This window comes from Marmota marmota, unplaced genomic scaffold, assembly GCF_001458135.2.
Source record: "Marmota marmota marmota unplaced genomic scaffold, marMar, whole genome shotgun sequence".
Taxonomy (NCBI): Eukaryota; Metazoa; Chordata; class Mammalia; order Rodentia; family Sciuridae; genus Marmota; species Marmota marmota.
The window spans coordinates 40,818,456-40,837,777 of record NW_026000016.1 but is presented as its reverse complement, the minus strand read 5'-3'; the positions used below and the strand labels follow the sequence as shown (position 1 = coordinate 40,837,777).

At 48.5% G+C, this 19,322-nt stretch overlaps 1 protein-coding gene across 3 annotated transcripts in view; it reads left to right on the top strand.

Annotated features, from left to right (window-relative positions):
* Nucleotides 1-6: 6 nt before the first annotated feature.
* Tmcc2 (transmembrane and coiled-coil domain family 2) overlaps nt 7-19,322 on the top strand; it is a 41,541-nt gene continuing 22,225 nt past the window's right edge. Inside the window, exons 1-3 of one of the 3 annotated variants that reach the window (XM_048809553.1) lie at nt 7-216; nt 333-638; nt 14,247-14,774. In XM_048809553.1, the coding sequence (XP_048665510.1) occupies nt 429-638; nt 14,247-14,774 (738 nt within the window). In that variant the 5' untranslated portion in view covers nt 7-216; nt 333-428. Of the gene's footprint in view, nt 639-1,183; nt 1,706-14,246; nt 14,775-19,322 lie in introns of those variants that run through there. The other 2 variants (XM_048809554.1, XM_048809555.1) reach the window with 2 other exon arrangements.

The window sequence follows — 19,322 nt, the reverse complement described above, 5'->3', positions numbered from 1 at the left end:
AACGAGGACCTGCCCCGCCGGCTGCCCCGTGCCCTGCCTCGCCCAGCAACCCCGCCAACGGTGAGGGATGCGCTGTGCCGCCCGGATCCCCTGCGCCCTGCCCATGCCCTGAAGCAGAAAGTTTGGGGGTCGGGGACTGCCTTCCTCTTCCCCTGCAATGACTGCCCAAGGACTCCTGCTGCCCAGCTTGGACTGTGACCTGCCTTCGTTCCCCAGGTCGGAATGAACTCTTCCAAGGCTCTCCCTCCTCGCCCCTCCCTCATCCTCCTTAAAAAAATTTTTTTTCTAAATTCAAAAAAATCGTGATCTGCTGACTCCCCTCCATAATTTAGACCCCAGGTCTTCATTTCTGAATATAAGAGGGGGTGCGGTCTCCCCCAAGACGGCGCGCTGGAAGGACAGGTTCCCCTTGCCGACCCACATACACCATGAAGAGGTGCAAATCGGACGAGCTGCAGCAACAACAGGGTGAGGAGGATGGAGCTGGGCTGGAAGATGCAGCTTGCCACCTGCCAGGCGCGGAACTCCGGCCTGGGGAGGCCACGGGTGCTAACTCCGCTGGCTGGCCAACTTCAGATGCGGGCGCTGCGGCGGCGGCACCCAACCCGGGTCCCCGAACTAAGCCTCCTGATTTAAAGGTGAGCGCAGACCATCCCTTGGCAAGCCCAGCCCGCGACGTAGCTTTCCCCACCCCATCCCGAAGTGCTTTAACTGTACAAAAGTGATGGGGAAGCCAGGCAAAGGTCAACGAGGATGAGTGGATGTTCGGCTAGAATCCTAGAGGGGACGTTAGGTACCATTTGAGCCTCAGTCTGTCAGCTCCATTTCAGGCCTATGTGTTTGTTCCCTTTTATTCAGCAGACGTTCTAGTGACTCACCCATCTGAGATTGCTTGAATAACGTGTGTGAAGTGCTATTCGCAGACAAAGGGCTGGAGAAATTCAAGATGCTATCCAAAAACTTGATATCACTTTTCTCCTGTAGGATGGCAAGGGAAGAAGATTGCTGGGTGGGAGGCCAAGTAGGTGACCCTTAGTCTCTTTTGCCAGTTGCTCCTTGGGAATTTTTGAGCACCTTTCCAGGGTGAAGCTCAGTTTGTCCATCTGTGAAAGGGGGATGTGGATTTCTTGCCGTTAGGTGGAGCCAGAGGTTAAGCGAGCGCTTGGAGATCCCTGCCTGCCGAACCAACCCCCAGGGTGGAGAACTGACAGGTGGCGGAGCAGTGCTGGGGCTGGTTGGGGCCTGGTTGGGTTCAAGTTGCACACACGCTGAGCCGGCAGCTAGAACCAGAATCCACAAGAGCCCTTCACATGGAGCTGTTTATTTTCCAGCCTGAGGTTGTCTAGACAATTGGCGAGCTGTATTGAATATATCTCTTTATCAATTAAAACAGCAGCAGAGATAAATAATGTACCTTTGCTGGAGCCGCCACAGAAACCGTGGGCTTAGGCTCTTCCAGCCAGTTCAGGAAGGAGCTGAGCGGGATGTCAGCCCCAGGAAGGAACTTAGATGCCTTGGAGATTGATGCCTCAGGGGATTTTCTCCAGAGACGGTGCAGGGTCTGGGCTAGGGGAGCGGAAAGGACTCCCATTAGGTAAATAAAGCCTGTATCCTATGTCAGCGGGCACTAAGGAACTTACCAGAATAAGCCAATGACATTCCTCATTTGGCCTGAGCAGCTTGGAGTCAGGAAGTCAGAGCACAGGTGAGTGTCTGCTTTTACCTGGGTATGTTTGTTGACTGTGTTCCTCTATTCCTTGGGGAGGGGGACAGCTAGCTCCTCATTGTGTGTCCTTTTAAAAATTTGTGGTAGTTATTCCCATGGGACCTCTGGTTCTGCCGCTGCCCTTTTCAGAGGTCTGTGGCTAGCCTGGGGTCTGAAGATGGGCTCTGCTGGATAGGCTTTGTGCATGAAGCTTGCCCAAGTCCTTGGTGTCTGTCCCAGCTGTCACCTCCGAGTCTACCTTGTGTGATCAGGAGGTGTTTCCTGTTTTATGTGAGATGGTGAAAGGAAAGGGGTCCCCTCGATGCCATAGGGGGGAGGAGGCAAGTCAGAGGAGCTGCACTGGCCCAGATGGGACCCTTACTGTGAGTCCATGAGAGGCAACCTTGGAGACACCCCCACTCTCCATTCTGTCCCCCTGATGCCTTCTTGAGGAGAGGGGCTGGCCTCAGTGTGGGGGCTGCAGCATCTTTCTCTGTCAACAGGCTGCCTTAACCTCACTCCTTCCTACCGTCCTTTATCGTCCCTTTTTTCTTTCTTTCTTTCTTTCTTTCTCACCCTCCTTCTGGTTAGGGGCAGATACAACAATTCTGTACTTGATATTAACTACTGAAACTACTAAACTGCCCTGAACCAGAATTGAGATCAGGTATGAGAAGAGGACCCCCTTCCAAAAAAAAAAAAAAAAACCCACAATATGAGCCGAGCTGCCGCCTGCTCGTGGGAGCAGGGGAAACACAGGAGCCTTTTCCTGTTTATCTCTGTCTGATTCAGCATAGCATGTTTACTATAGGAAGGAGGCTTCCCAACCAAAATTTGAGGGCCACCATAATTTGATTGGTTGTGTGATCTCAGGTGGATCACTCAACTTTTCTGAGGGAAGGGAGTAGAAATATGCTCACATGTCCAAACTTGTTTTTCAGTTATGGAAAAGTTGTTTTCTATGGCTAATAGTTTTCTAGTGATGGAAAAATTCCACCATTGGCTCTGGAACTGGGTAGAAGCTGACTTGTTCTGGATGAGATATTGGTGCCCAAAAGGGGCAAGTTTCATTTTTAATACCCCCCGCCCTGCACCTGTGTTTGGTTGAGGCTCATCAGCAGTTCTAGTTTGCTTTTGTTTTAAATTTGAACTTTGTATGAAATAGGAACTTTTAGTCCCTTAATCTTCCTTCTGTTTTCTTATGACAACCTGAGGCTCGGAATAGATTAAGTGCATTGGAGAAAATCATCTTGAAAAAGGGACAAATAATCATAAAAGCCTATGTCTAAAATATCTCCATGGTAGGAGAGGAAGAAGAGAGAATTTTAGTCTTTGCCAAAGAGATGTGACTGACACTTCACTAACGAAAGGTATCATAGACCTTTGGTCTCCCTCTGGTCCTTAGCACTGTAGAGTTTTGAACTGTGCACTGTACATTTCTTTTTTTTTTTCCCCTGTAGTGCTGGGGATGGAACCCAGGGCTTCCTCCATGCTAAGCAAGCCACTGAGCCACACCCCCAGCCTGTAGATTTCTTCTATGATGTCTGGGATCTGTGATTAAATGACAATCTTAAAACTGTAACTATAACAGGAAAATAACCTGAAAATGGGCATTTTGTCCCCCTGTCCCCAAAGCTTGTAAATACTTTGGGAGCTGTCTCTACCACTCAAAACCTTGTGTGTCCTTGGGGGTAGTCTTAGCAGACTGGGAGCCTAACACATCAGTCATACTCCCCAGCTACTTGGTTGGAGTCCTGTTAAACCCTTTGAGCTGATATCTCCACTCACTTATTCTCATTATCCAGTCCTTTGCTGCCACCAGATTCCCTGCTGGTTGGGAGCAGATGCTGGGATATCTGGCCACAGAGTGTGCTGATCAAAAGCACAGCAGAATTCTCCAGCGAGGAGACCCAGCTCCAGTGAGAATGGGAGTAGAGAAGAATTTAGGGGAACCCTGCAGAAAGAGATCCTGTTAAAAATACAACTTGTAGCTGGGTGAGGTGGTGTACACCTGTAATCCCCAGTATTCTGGAGGCTGAAGCAGGAGGATCACAAGTTTGAGGCCAACTGGGGCAACTTTGTGAAAGCCTGTCTCAAAAATCAAAACAAAACAAAAAAAGGGCTGGGGATGTAGGGCAGTGGTAGAGCACCTCTGGATTCGATCCCCAGTATCAAAAGCAAACAACAACAAAAAACCCAGCATGTAGAGATATGGAGGCCTGGGATGAGTGACTGAGCATAAGGATGTGCTGGTTCTGTCCTGAGAGACTGGAGAAGGCTGAAGTCAGGGGAGGACATTGCTCTCCTCACTTCTCCCTACCCAGAGGAATTGAGCCTTTCCTGAAAGGAAGGGTCAGGGGGTGCTGGCTATGGGCCTTTCTGGATTCTCCTGAGGTTCTCTTTTCCCTCACAAAAGCCCCAGGAATAATTTCCCTGGGAATTTCTGAGCAGTATTAATGTCTTTCCCTGAGGACAAAAGGGTGCTGGAAATCCCATTGTTCCCCTTTGACTCAAGACTGATCCGAGTTCCAGCTCCTGTTCTTCTATTCATGTGCTACTCTGGTCTTCCTGCCTGCTGAGAAAGAGCAGGAAAAACAATTAGAAGCCAAATAGCTGTGGGGAAGAGGCAGATGTTCTATCCCTTCTCTCCCTGCTGGCCCAACCTTCGCTGGTGACCACAGGTGCTCAGCCCCATGACCAGCCCAAGTTCTTTCAACGCGCCTGTGAAGAGCTCACTGGAGAAGGCTTGGTTCTGTCAAAGCTTATTGGACACCTTCAGCAGAAAAAGCACAGTTCTATTTTCATTTTCCTGTCTTTTACTTGTTTATTAATTTTAGCCAAGCTGGGGATAGAACCCAGGGCTCCGGGCAATTGCTCATCCCTGCGCTTCACCTCCAGCCCAAGGCACTGTTTAAAATAGTGAAGTAGGACATGCATATAAAAGTGCCTGAAAACAGATGTGCAGTTTAAGTGACAAAAGCAGAACAGACACCTCATCTGCTCATTGTTCAAGTCAAGAAAAAGAACATTGATGTCCCCAAGAAGCCACTGCTTGTTTTTCTTTGTTTCTTTCTTTCTTTTTTTTTTCTGTTGTTGTTGTTTGCTTTACTTTTTTTTTTAAAGCCCAGTGCTTTGTTAAAGTTTGTGGGTCTCAGTTTCTCCCCTCCTCCTTTTTTTTAATATTTATTTTTTAGTTGTAGTTGAAGACAATACCTTTATTTTATTTATTTATTTTTATGTGGCGCTGAGGATCGAACCCAGGGCCTCACACATACTAGGCAAGCGTTAGACTGCTGAGCTACAATCCCAGCCCCCCCCCTTTTTTTTAATGAGAAGGAAGACAAGCTACTGCATAGGAATATGGGTGGGATAAAGGCATGTGTGTCCTGGGATTCCCGGAGTCCCCAGATGGTGGGGTCTGTCCGACCTTGCTGCAATTGAGGCTCCTAGTTCAGCTTTGCAAGTGACAGGTTCAGTTTTGAAAATTCCTGCAGTCCTGTGGCAGCTGGACCCCTGGGGTAGATTTCATGGGTGGAATTCAGTAAATCTAAAAACAAGGAAGTGGGAAAGATGTTCTTTTGCAATGGGCACTGCCTTTGTTTCCAGGTGAGCTCCCAGGCCAAACAGGATAAAATACTTGCAGGAAAAAGTCACCTTAGTTTAAGGGTGCTTCAAGCATCAGGCTGTGAATCAGAAATATAGGTTTAATCAGGAAAGGTAGAGAGGGGGAGGTGGGTTTAGAGCAAGCCATTAAAGAAAGGGCAAAACATTAATTACCAAATATGAAGAGAAGGGCTTTCTAACTGGAGGAAGTGAGATGGCAAGTGCCAATGGCCCCTTTGTGGGTCCATTGCTCTGTCCCCTCAACTCTTGAAATAGTTAGGAACAGCAGAGGGTAGTGGGGAATGTGAAGGTGGCCAGTGCCCCCCTTCTTGCACCTGCTGTGAGGTGGGCAGAGGGCCCTGAGGCCCGGGATTGCCCCACGCTGTCCCCTCCAGCCTTCTGTGATATTCAGAGCAGCTCTTAGGTGGGCTCTGGAGGAACTGGTGACTGATGAGAACGCATGTGGCAAGCGAAGCTCTCTGTTCTCCTGCCACATGTTGGGTTCTAGATTCATTCCCAGCTGCCCTAGTTGCAGATCAGTGTTTACAGAATGTGCTGCTTTTTTGAGTCTCAGCTGCCAACCCCATTAGCAAGAATGTATCCCTCAAGAAGGACTTGAAACATCTGATAGGACCTGGATTGGGGGCTTAGAAGAAAGCCCGGGGTGTCAGGGGCTGGGGAAACTCAGGCAGTTGGTCCCTGGTAGTCTTTGAGCCAACTCAGAACTCGGCTCAACTCTCAATTTTCCTCTGAGCAATGGCATCTCCCTTGGAAATCCCCGGGGACTAGGATGGTGCATTTTTGGAACGAGGCCATGGCTGGACAATGTCCACCTTTGTCAGCCAAACACTGAAGTCACTGTCCATGTTAAGGAGTTAGAACAGAACTGTTGGGGGAGAGAATAGCAGGTATGTTTTGTGATTATGTTAGAAAAATAATATTTGACTCTTCAAACCAAACCACTAAAGGCTTCCTTATTCTAGCCAAGTTCACTGAAGGATGAACACCCTGTGTGTTAAGGGTGCAAGTCCACCGAACTCTTTGTGAAGGCAGTGAACACATTCTGACCGTTTGGTCTATATTCATCTCCCCCCAAGCCAGCTCAATCTTGACACAAGGATGATAGTCTGAGTCAAGGGTGCAAGCGACAGCAGGAGGGATCTCAGACACAAGAAAAGGCTGCCATGGGCTAGGGTTGTAGCTCAGTGATAGAGGACTTGCCTCACATGTGTGAGGCACTGGGTTCGATCCTTAGCACCACACAAAAATAAATAAATAAAGATATTGTGTCCATCTACAACAACAACAAAAAATATATTAAAAAAAAAAAACGCTGCTTGACTGGACATTCTTAATTTGGGGGAAAAAAACCAAGTCTATGGAAAAGGTATTTGCTTAAGATTTAAAAATGGTTTTGTGGACTTGGAACAAATAGTTAAATAGCAGTCACCATGTTTGCATTGAGGTCTTTACAATGCAAAGGGACACAGAGATGTAGACACTAAGTCCCTGACCTCCACTCCCTGGAATTCTCATCAAGGATTCTATCCATCAGTAGGTGAGAAGTTGGATCAGGTTGGAAAGAGCCCTGGAAGCCATGTCACATAGCGGGCGCACGATTAATTTCAAAGTAGGTGGCGCAGATAAAGAGCATGCAGGAGTTCAGAGCAGAGGATGATGGAAGCAGACTGGTGTGATCACAGAAGGCTTTATGGAGCGGGAGATGGCAAAGGACAAGGAGGACTGGAAGAGGCAGAGAGGGTGCACCGTGGCGGTAACTAATAAAAATCTACTTACTACAGGGCTGGGCGCTGTGGCGCACACCTATAATCCCAGTGGCTCGGGAGGCTGAGGCAGGAGGATCAAGAGTTCAAAGCCAGCCTCAGCAATTTAGTGAAGCCTTAAGCATCTCAGTGAGACCCTGTCTCTAAATAAAATATTAAAAAGGGCTGGGGATGTGGCTCAGTAGTTAAGTGCCCCGGGGTTCAATCCCTGCTACCAAAAAAAAAAAAATCTACTATGGTATGTTGGTGTATGTTGAATCAATTCCATCCAAAGTCCCTGTGGCTGGGGTGACCTTTCTTGGCTTGCATGGGCTCCAGGCAGACCTCTCTAAGCAATAATAGAACAGGGAATGAAAATCAGTTTGGGATGAGAAATCATTTGTCCTTGAGTTGAGATCCACTTTTTAATGTCGACTGTGATGCTGGGGAAGAGAAAATGATTTCAAAAATCTCTCATTGCTGTGTTTCTAATAGAAACCCCAAACAAGCCTGAGCCAGGCAGCTGCTCCCTCTCCTTCATCACCTTGGTCACCAGTGGTTCCTGTCCTGCACACCCCCCCCCACCCTAGGCTGCCCACCCAGAGCTTCCCAAGGGCAACTGGAGACTTTCAGAATCCACTCTGGATCCTGACAGTAGAACTCTGTGGGTTTTTACATGATTAGCTCTGTAATGCTGGCCCTGTTTCCATAGAGACCCTATAAATAGAGGGAACGTTGGCGACCTAGGCTTGCAAAGGCTCAGGGTGACCCAGTCACCCCGCCAAACCCTGGCAGCCATACCTTTGGTGGGGAAGAGGGAGCTTCAGATCTAGGTGGGAGGAAGGGCCACGCTGTCATCTGCCAGGCAGGATAATTATCTGTAGGTTAGTGTGACTTTCTAAGATCCTTTCAGCTTTTCTGGGATTTGTTGAGAGCAAATTGGAAACTGCTTATGGCCATTTTTAACCAGATGGTGCCAAAGTCATTGTACCTCCAGGCATTTTCCTTTGGGCTTCGTGAAGCTGTGTTTGCAGAATTTGGAGCAAACTTCCCCTTTAGGGACCCACACCCAGGGAGGAAAACGGATGAAGCCTAACTGTTCAGAAACCACAGGCTTCTCTGGAAGGATCTCTCCGAACGATCTAGTCCACCCGTTCCTCCTGAGGGGACGATGCCACCCAAAGACAGTTGCAGGGAGGAGACAGTGCACTTCCCTCACTGTCCTCCCAGGTGTCCACAGCCCATCCTGGGAAGCGCCCCTTTCTGGCTCCCTGCTGGGGACATTCTTCTTGCTCCCTTCCCACGGCTGGTGAGAGCTCTGTTTGTGTTCCACTTCTAACTCGACAGCTCAGCTCTTTTCCTAATGCATGGCTTCGTTGGCCACCAAAATGGTTTTTTGGCAGCTGGAGAAAAGCAAAAGTCAGTGTGGAAAAGCAAGTGACATTTAGTAGCTGGAACCTGTTAGTCAGAGCAGGTGGTGCTTTCTGCTGCGTTGGCGGCTAAGTTCCCTCAAGCTAGTCACCATGGTTTTCCTCACTTTTGAAACTTGTGGCTGGTTATGTGTATGTGCTGAGCTTTTTCTTTTTTTCTTTCTTTTTTTTTTTAAACACTTACCGTATTATGTCAAAACTCCTTAACCATCTCCTCCCTGACACCCACGTGTAGAGGCAGCCCAGCCCGTGCGTGTGTCACCCTGCTGTTCTTGCCTCACACCTTGAACACGGGGGACCTTCCCCCCCATAACGTTCTTTGACTTTTTGTTGTTGTTGTTCTTTTCCCTCTTGCCTTCTGTGGACCTTAATATGAGTCCTCAGTGCTGCTGGAGCAAGAGTCCTGTGGTCACCTGGTCATCACCCCTGGCTTGAATAGCTGAGGTGGGGGAAGCTGAAGCCCTCGTGGTTGAAGGTCTCGTCCAGGTCCTATAATGTGTCCACAAGTACAATTCAGGGATGTAGAGCCTTCTGACCCAGGCGTTTTCATTCGGTGTGGACCCTGCCTTGGACACTGTTCATGCAAACATTATATCTGGTTTTGCCTTGCAGTCAGTATGTGGGGCCAATAAAGCTAAATTAAAAGTTGGGGACTCATCAGTGTGGTTTGGATGAACTGCTCAGCTGCGTTGTGCCTCAGTTTCTTTGCTTGCAAAATGGAGACACTGACAGTGTTATCAGCTTGGAGGGTTCTTGTACTCTCCATCAGAAGGATCCGATTAAGGCTCAACTACCTTACCACCAGAAGACAACTCTTTTTTTTTTTTGGTACTGGGATTGAACCACTGAGCCACATCCCCAGTCCTATTTTGTATTTTATTTAGAGACAGAGTCTCCCTGAGTTGCTTAGTGTCTCACTTTGGCTGAGGCTGGCTTTGAACTCAAGATCCTCCTGCCTCAGCCTCTGGAACCACTGGGATTACAGGTGTGTGCCAACGAGCCCAGTGGGAACACACTATTTTTTTTCTTTAATATTTTTTTAGGTATCATTGGGCCTTTATTTTAATTATTTATATATGGTGCTGAGAATCGATCCCAGTGCCTCACACATGCTAGGCAAGCGCTCTACCACTGAGCCACACCCTCAGCCCCCAGGGAACACAACTCTTTATTGAGATTTCTTGTTTGGGCTGAAGGGAGATGTAGCACTGACCAATAGGGAGTCACACTGGCTCTCTGGACAAAGGAAAGAGCTTTTATTTTCTCTCAAAGGAGAGAGTTGCATTTGTGTGAAAGGGTGGTGGGTTAGAGTTTAGGAATCTAAGTTGGCATTGGGTGCCTTTTTTAAAAAACTTTTTTTATGTGTTCTAATTAGTTATACATGAGAGCAGAATGCATTTTATTCATTGTACACAAATGGAGCACAACTTTTCATTCTCTGGTTGTAATGACATAGAGTTTCACCACACGTGCTGTCATACATACAGGGTAATGATGTTCATCTCATTCCACCATCTTCTTACCCCCCATACCCCCCTTCCTCCCTCCCCTTTGCCCAATCAGAGTTCCTCCATTCTCCTCATGCCCCGCCCCCATTATGGGTCAGCATCCACTTATCAGAGAGAACATTCGTCTTTTGGTTTTGGGGGATTGGCTTACTTTGCTTAGTATGATATTGGCGTTGGTTGCATTTTAAAAGGTGTTTTTCTTTACCTGGATGAGAAATTAAATCTTGAGGGAGGGATAGTCAGCCAGTCATCCCTGACACCAAGTGTTCCATCTCCCATATTGATGTCGTGTCCTGTATAAACATCTTTATCCTGTGATAAAATGATTTGCTGCAGTTGTTAAGAGAACATATAGAACTGGGCTCAGTGGTGCACGCCTATAACTCCAGGTACTAGGGAGGCTGAGGCAGGAGTTTGAGGCTAACTTCAGCAATTTAGTGAGACTGTCTCAAAATTAAAAAAAAAAAGGGCGGGGGATGAAGCTCAATGATGGAGCATTCTTGGGTTCAATCACTAGTATCTAAAGAGAGAGAACACAGACAGGAAATGGAAGAGAACATACATGGCAAATAAAACGTTAAGGATCCTGGGAATTTGCTGTTTTGGTGACTCAAGTAGTTTTATCCTTTGTGTTGTTTGTCCTTGGAGAGTCCTGGCGATAACATCCTAATGATGCACTTGGTGTCTGAAGCTGATAAGGTCAAGTGTGGATAAGTAAGCCACACACCTCGTTCATAATAGCTGATAAGCTATGAGTTGGGTCCCTGGAGCCCATCTGCCCTTTTGGAGGGCAGGAGGGGCTGACTGGTTCCTCCCTCAGAGTTTTTGCTCTCTTAAGGGGAGCTGTTTTTCATGGAGGTCTCAATACCATGGTCTGTAACATTTCCAGCTCCTGAGATGAGGTCAGTGTCAGGCTAGAAGGGCAGCACAAGTTGGAAAACACTTTTGATAATTTATTTTATTTTTATTTGGGGGGTACTGGGGATTGAACTCAGGGGCACTCGACTACTGAGCTACATCCCCAGCCCCATATTTTGTATTTTTATTTAGAGACAGGGCCTCACTGAGTTGCTTAGAGCCTCACTTTTGCTGAGGCTGGCTTTGAACTCGTGATCCTCCTGCCTCAGCCTCCCAAGTCACTGGGATTACAGGTGTGCGCCACCATGCCCAACTGATAATTTATTTATTTTTTATTGTATTTTATTTTTTTGGTACCTGAGATTGAACCCGGGGTGCTTAACCACTGAGCCACATCCCCAGCCTTTTAAAAAATATATATATAAATATATTTTTTAGTAGTTGAATGAACCTTTATTTTATTTAATATGTGGTGCTGAGAATTGAACCCAGTGCCTCACACATGCTAGGCAAGTGCTCTTCCACTCAGCCATAACCCCAGCCCCTCCCCAGACTTTTTTTTTGTGTTATTTAGAGACAGGGTCTCACTGAGTTGCTTAGGACCTCAATAAGTTGCTGAGGCTGACTTTGAACTCGCGATCCTCCTGCATCAGCCTCCCAAGCTGTTGGGATTACAAGTGTGCACCACCACACCTGACTCTGATAATTTGTTTTAAAAATAAATTGGCCAAGGATTATAGGGTCGAAGGCAAATGGCAGACAGGGATGGCCCCAGCATTTCTCCCTGGGACCTCCACCAGATTCCCAGGGTGAGGGAAAGGATGTGCCTGGGGGCCTTGCTTGTGAGGGGAAATGCTCTCCCTGAGGGAGAGAGCACAGCAGCCTCGGTGTTGGAGAAGCCAGTTTTGGAACGAGGACAGGAGAAAGGGATCTGCAATGAAATGCTAGAAAGACAGTTTGTAATATGTAATGTGACCATTTGGCAGAAGCAACTGGGCAAAGGCCAGAGCCAGCTGGCCCCATCCGGGATGCCTGGAGGGCGGCCTTGCATCAGCGTGGGCCTGAGAACCAGGGTGGTGCGCTAGCTTGCCCCGGTCTGGACAGCACAGGATCTGGCCCATCCGAGCTCCTGGCAGTGTGTGCTCCACCGTCCACTCTACCTTGGGTGCCACGGTTCTGCCCAGAGCAGATTCAGGCTGGCTGTGAGGCGATGGTGACTCCTATGGGAATCCTGGTACCATGCCACCTTCCATCTCCAGGACTGCCCCCAAACAGAGGTCCTCGAGAAGTAATAATGTTTCCATCTGTAAGTGGAAATGCTGCAGATTGTTGCTTTTATTGGCATCTGGGGAAATCAAATAAAATCATGCTGGAGAAAAGGTACCTGGGACACAGCAGACCCTCAGCTCATGGTGAGGTGGGAAGGGCGTAGCTGGCCTGTGAAATGGTGATGTCAGGGCCTCACCCACTTTGAAGATTGCAGGGAGATGCAATGAGAAGAAAAATGAAAACCAGACCCAGTTATTTGCATGAGAAGTAGGTGTGCTAGTTCCACAAACTCAGCACTAAGGTGTAAAGTAATGAAAGAGTAAAATCAGCTTTAGCTAAATCAGAAAACAGAGGATTTTTTTTTTCTTTTGTAGTACTGGGGATTGATCTACTTGAGCCACATCCCCAGCCCTTTCTGTTTTTTATTTTGAGACAGGTTCTCGTTAAATTGCTAAGGCTGTCCTCAAATGTGTGATCTTCCTGCCTCAGCCTCCCTAGTAGCTGGGATTACAGGTGTGTATCATCTTGCTCAGCATAAAATGACTTTTTTCTTGATTTCTGCATCGTCTAAGTTTTCTGCTCTCTGTGTTTGTTTCTGGGAGTGGGGATAAGGGGAGAAGAAAAGAATAAAGGAAATCTAATTTGTGTAATTTTTTTGGAATTTTTTATGAAGGATCGTGGCCTTGAGATGATGGTAGTTCCTCCAAGGTGAAAACCTACTCTGACTTAGTAAGCCCACATGGCTGGTTCTGGGGTTCCCTCTTAGGAGTTAAGAGTGTGGGGTCTCACCTCATCTCCTGAGTCTCACTCTTCTTCCCGAAGCTCTGAAGCTTTTGCAGAGGGCTTGGCCTGGCCTGGCCAGATAGGCCAATCCTGGATAGAACAGCTGTCTGGAATTATACCACAGCTGCTGCACCCACCCTGAAGTCCATCCAGTAGCCTGTCTCCCAGCAGTGCGGCCTGAGGGGCAGCTGGGGAATCTCAGCAGCAGCGCTAGAAGGGAGGGCCGAGCCAGGTCAGCACTGGACGCCAGGGCAGCACTGGACGCCAGGGCATCTTTGCTTTCCTCCAGTCTACAGGAAAAACCCTCATTTATTTGTCTAGCAGGTTCCTATGTGTATACTGAAGAATTGCTCACATTACTGACTACGCTATATGATAGGCTCTAAAAGTAAAGTTTATTTCATTGCCAACTACATCAGGAATTAAATTGGCCAATATAGCAGAAACTGGAGCTAAAGGCATGTAGGAAAAGGTAGGTTTGTTTATTTCATATAACAAGAATTTCAGGGTAGGCATTCATGACTGGTTTGGTGGCTCCACAGGCCACCAAGTCCCCAGATCCGTCTTTTGGGCTTCACCATTTGTGTATTAACCTTCATCACTAACTGTGTCACTTTGTGGTTGCAATATGATTGCTGCATCCCCAGATATTACCCCCCACATTCCAGATAGGACAAAGTAGGAAGGGCCGGTGCCTTTATCAGGAAAGCGGAAGTGTTTCCAGGAAACTTCACTCTGCTTTTCATTGGCCCAAACTGTGCCAGCTGCAAGGAAGTCAGATGAAGCAGAGGTTTTTAGTGAGGCACAGTAAGGCCTTGAAGTTTAGCTGGTAAGAAAGAAAGGGAAATAGATATTGGGTGGACAGTTAGCTCTGCCTGCTACAGCAGTATAACCTGCTTATATGACTCTGATTTTTCCAAGGAGTGTCACAATGAGACATCTTTGGAAATGGATGCTTGGTGGTCTGAAAGAGCCTCCTGCACTTGAAGCAGGGTCTAACTTGGAAGGAGGGAGGCACTGGGGTTGGGGGGAGATTGGCCTGGAGGAATACAACGCTGGAGCCAAGTGCTACTTGTGTGTACCCATAAACCTCAGAATGCAGCCCTAGAGCATCATTCATAGAAACCCTGAACCTATCCTGTGGGGCTATTTCTTTGGGAATGAAAAAAGTGGTTCAGGATTGCAACTTTGTGCAGGTGACTTTTTAGGCAGCCGCTGTAGGAGATACGCGGGTCTTCCAAGGCCAGAGCCTCCACCTTCATCGCCCACCGAATAGGCATTCAGGAGCTTTCCACTCACCAGGCTTCTTCATCTCTTTCCCCTTAAGAAAATCCAGCAGCTCTCCGAGGGCTCCATGTTTGGCCACGGACTGAAGCACTTGTTCCACAGCCGCCGCCGGTCGCGGGAGAGGGAGCATCAGGCGTCTCAGGATTCCCAGCAGCAGCCGCCGCAGCAGGGCATGTCTGACCATGACTCCCCGGACGAGAAGGAGCGCTCCCCAGAGATGCACCGCGTCTCCTACGCCATGTCCCTGCACGACCTGCCCGCGCGGCCCACCGCCTTCAACCGCGTGCTGCAGCAGATCCGCTCGCGGCCCTCCATCAAGCGCGGTGCCAGCCTGCACAGCAGCGGAGGGGGCAGCAGCGGCGGGGGCAGCAGCCGGCGCACCAAGAGCAGCTCCCTGGAGCCCCAGCGGGGTANGCGCAAGGCCCCCCAGGACAGCAGCCTGGCCGCCATCCTGCACCAGCACCAGTGCCGTCCCCGCTCCTCCTCCACCACCGACACGGCCCTGCTGCTGGCCGATGGCAGCAATGTGTACCTCCTGGCCGAGGAAGCCGAGGGCATTGGGGACAAGGTGAGGTGGGGCAAGAGGAGCACCTCAGGGTGCGACTTAGGGACAAGAGCCACCTGCTGAGTGGCCTTGGGACCTGGGGGAGCCAGACGGGGCCATGCCTAGTGGTACTCATGCAGGCTGCCATGCGTGCAGTTATCTGCCTTGGTTGCAGGAGTCACAGGTATGGCCAAAAGGAAGAGAGGATTCTCCAAGTGGCTAATTTTCGTTCTTTGGGGATTTGTTTTCAGAATGATATTTTGCCCAGGCTGATATTAATTTTGTTTTATTTTCCTTAAACATGCTATCAAGAGGCAGTGATTGCTGTAGTTAAAAGCTCAGAGGCGGGCTGGGGTTGTGGCTCAGTGGTAGAGGGCTTGCCTTGCATGTGTGAGGCACTGGGTTTGATACTCAGAATCACATTTTAAAAAAAGAAAAATGAAGTTATTTAAGAAACAAAACAGAGGAGCGATTGGGTGCATTGCTGCACACCTGTAATCCCAGTGGTTTGGGAGACCGAGGAAGGAGGATCACTAGTTCAAAGTGAGCCCCAGCAAAAGCAAGGCACTAAGCAACTCAATGAGACCCTGTCTCTAAATAAAACAAAATAGGGCTGGGGATGTGGCTCAGTGGTCCAGTGCCTCTGAGTTCAATCCAAGTGCCCCCACCAAAAAAAAAAAGCACAGAGGAGAGCAAAGCTTGGTTCTGCCACTTTCTTAGCAGTATTTATCACTTCTTTGAACCTCAGTTTCACCAATAAAAAATGGAGATAATGAGAGTATAGGTTTTGGAGGGTTAAATGAGTTAATATATGTAAAATACTTGAAATAGGACCTGGCATGATATCATTCATTCATATATATATATATATATATATATAATTTTTTTTGGTAGGGGGAGGTGTACCAGGGATGAAGCCAAGGACACTTAACCACTGAGCCACTCCCCAGCCCTTTTTTATATTTTATTTAGAGACAGGGCCTCATTAAGTTGCTCAGGGCCTTGCTAAATTGCTGAAGCTGGCTTTGAACTCCAGATCCTCCTGCTTCATCCTCCCAAGCCACTGGGAGTAAGGCATGCACCACTGCACACAGCTCATTTTTATAATTATTGCCAATCAAAGGAGATGGAGAAGAAATCCATGAAGCGTTGTTTGGCAAAGAGCTGGCCTTGCACTTCATGAATTTATATATTCATGCATTTATTCATGTAACATATATTTATGGAATACTAATGATGTGCTATCAGAATGAACCAGCTGGCATTGCTGTCCCCCTGCTTCTCACTGTCTAGGGGAGAGACAGATGTGTGAGTGATGGGTGAACAGAGTAGCGGGATGGACACTATGGGAGCTTCTGGGGAGAGCCAAAAGTGAGAGGGATGGGAGTTGGCCAAGACTTTCTGGAGGAAAAAATGATCTGAATCTTGAAGGAATACAATTTAGCCAGGAACAGGACTGGGAGGGCACAGGGTGTACAGCAAAATCTCACCATGTTGAGTAAAGCGGTCAAGGCTATTGGAAAACTGGAGAGAGGAGGTCCCTATGGGGCTTAGTTTAGACAGCAGATTGGGAAGCAGGGACAGGACTGGAGTCAACCCATTTTGGACGCTGTTGCAGTCTAGATTGCAGCAGTAGGGATGAAAAGGAGGAGACCAATTCAGAAGACATTTAGGAGTTAGAATGGAAAGTGCTAGGTGGGAAAGTGGGAATGGAAAACAAAGGAAGAGAAGGAGTAGCCCATGCTCCGGGATGGAGCTGAACAGCTTTAGAAAGGGAGTCGTTCTCTGGTTGAGGAATCTCGGGAGCAGGAGCCATTTCTGGGGGAAGGTAGTTCAGCTTTGGACTTGTTGAGTTGCAGGCGCCTTTGGGAGCTGTCCAAGAAGAGAGCCTATGGGCCGTATGGTCAATGGGGTAGAGGTCTGGGCTGGGGCTAGAGCCTGAGAGTCAAAATCCACACTGAGGTTGGGTGTGGGTGAGATCCTTGAAGGGGTATGTGTCAAGTGAGAAGAAGGCCAAGGACAGATGGAGCTAAAATGGAAGGGACAGGTGACCAGATCTGACCCGCCACTTCTGCCACTGACTGCTTCCTCCTCCAAGCCCCTTCCTCATTTTTTTTTTCAGTGCCATCTGTCTGCAGGTTATATCTGCACATCTGGCTGCTTTTTCTCAGACTCCAGGGGTTGTGGTTTGTTTTCCTCCAGTGGTTCTCAGCAGCTGGAGGGTAGGAGCAGAGCTGAAGTGTTGCTGGGATATCATGCTGAAAGGTGTCAGAGTGGCAGAGAAGTTAGGGGTTTGGGTCGAACAGCATTCAAAGGGCTGGAACGTGCTGGGCTCAGTGGTGCATGTCTGCAATGCCAGCAGCTTGGGAGGCTGAGGCTGGAGTATTGCAAGTTCAAAATCAGCCTCAGCAACTTAGCAAGGCCCTAAGCAACTTAGCAAGACCCTGACTCTAAATAAACAATTAAAAGGGCTGGTGATGTGGCTCAGTGGTTTGAGCGCCCCTGGGTTCAATCCCTGGTACCAAAAAATAGTGGGGGGCCTAGAACATGAAATCTTGGCTGGCAGAGGAGATGGGGATGAAAGAACTGATGATGTGGGGAAAGGAGATGAGGGCTTGAGGGGGTTGGAGAGCAGGTGCATTGAGAGGGATACAGGGAGAGAAACAGATGCCATTGGGGTTTAAGATTTGGGAAGTAGGGAAGACAAGGCTCAAAGTGTATTTATAGAGTGGCAGACAAGGAATGAATGGAGAGATATTTAATTTGACATGACAAGAGCTGAGAGGTTAGGTCATCACATGGCTGTCCCATGACATTGAAATCCCCCAAATGTCACAGCATTTGGTAGAGAAGATGCCTGGGGAACAAATACTTTGCTTTGGGGAGGATGAGTAGGGGAGTGGCCAGGAGGGAGGAAGCAGAGGAGGGCAGAGCAGGAAAGAGAACTATGGCAGGGACCTCAGGAGGGCAGGCCAATCCACAAGGGTGAAGGGGAGGGCAGCCGAATACAGTGGAATGCTGGTCCTGCTTGCAGAGTGCACGAAACTTGGGAGAGAGTCATCTCAGTCAGAGAGGACCCAGGGGAAGTGGAGCCATAATGAGGGCCCACTGATAGACCAGGCGCCCGCCTATGGGCCATGGGAAGCTTGCCTGACATGGAAGAAGGAGTCCAGAGGATCCCTGGTGGAAAAGATGGCCAGAGTGCAAAGAAGGGAGAGGAGGAGAAACGATGGATGGTCCTGCACTGGGGGATGTGAGGCCCAGTGGGTTTTCTTTGGTCTTTTTTCTTTTCTTTTTTTTTTTTGGTACCCGGGATTGAACTCAGAGGTACTCAACCACTGAGCCACATCTCCAGCCCTTTTATATTTTTTTTAGAGACAGGGTCTCATTGAGTTGTTCAGGGCCTCACTAAGTTGCTGAGGCTGGCTTTGAACTCACAATCCTCCTGTCTCAGCCTCCCAAGCCACTGGAGTTACAGGCCTGGCCCAATGGGTTTTCTTGCATTAAGGTTCTCAGGGACTCTCTAGCATAAGGCCACAGATTGTCACCAGTGCATATTCAGCTCCTCATGTGTGATCTACAACTGTCCTCATAGCCGCACTGGCTGTCCCTCTAGTTCTTGGGCCTCTCCACTTTTGAAAACATTTGGAAGCTCATTCACTCAGTAAACATCGTGTGCCCGCTGCGTGCCTGGCACCAAACGGCAGCTCAGGTTTGCTTTTTGCACTTTTCCGAATCGGGCTGTGCTTTTGCAGATGTCTTTTCATGAATCCATTAAATGGTCCTATGAGCTAGATAAGCCAGGTATAGCCCAAATTTTTAGGTAGGAAATAGATCCAAACAGGGGAGGTGACTTGCCCAAGAGCTCTGAAGTGACAGAGCTGGAGCTAGAACCTGGGTTTCCTGACCCCACGCCTAGTGCTCTCTCCCACATGCCAGGCTGCCCCTGCACATGCCAGCCCACAGCCACAGTCAGTGACGTGGCGCAGCCTCCTCATGTTCCACCTGGGCTGGTTCTTTGAGGTCCTCATCTCTCTTGTGGGGGACTTTCTAGAAGTCTCTGAACACCAACTATTGAGTCATATCATATATTTCACAAATGACCTTGGTTCTAGATTTCTTCAAGAAAAAAAGGACTTTGGAGGCTGGGGTGCAGCTCAGAGGTGCCTGACTAGAAATGTGCAAGGCCCTGGGTTCAATCCCCAGCACAAAAGGGGGGGGAGGAAAAAAGGACTTTGCACGTATTTTGGTTCATCTGTCGGTAGCAGAGCATCACTGGTCAGCCGCTGAGTCAGAGCTGTCCTTTTCCCTTCTTCAGCACCACAGTGTGCATTGTCACCAGGCACCTCCCTGCTTGCCCTGTATTCAGTGTATATCCCCTAAGCACCATCTGCTTTGTGCCAGGCACTGTTCGAGGCGTTAGGGATACTGCAGTGACTGGAGGCAAAGCCCCGGCTCTCAGGAGCTTGCATCCTAGTGAGCGGCGACAACTACATAACCTAGTGACTCTGTAATATATTTATTACTAGGAAGCAAAATAAAAAAGCAGAATAAGGTGGCAGAGGATGGTGG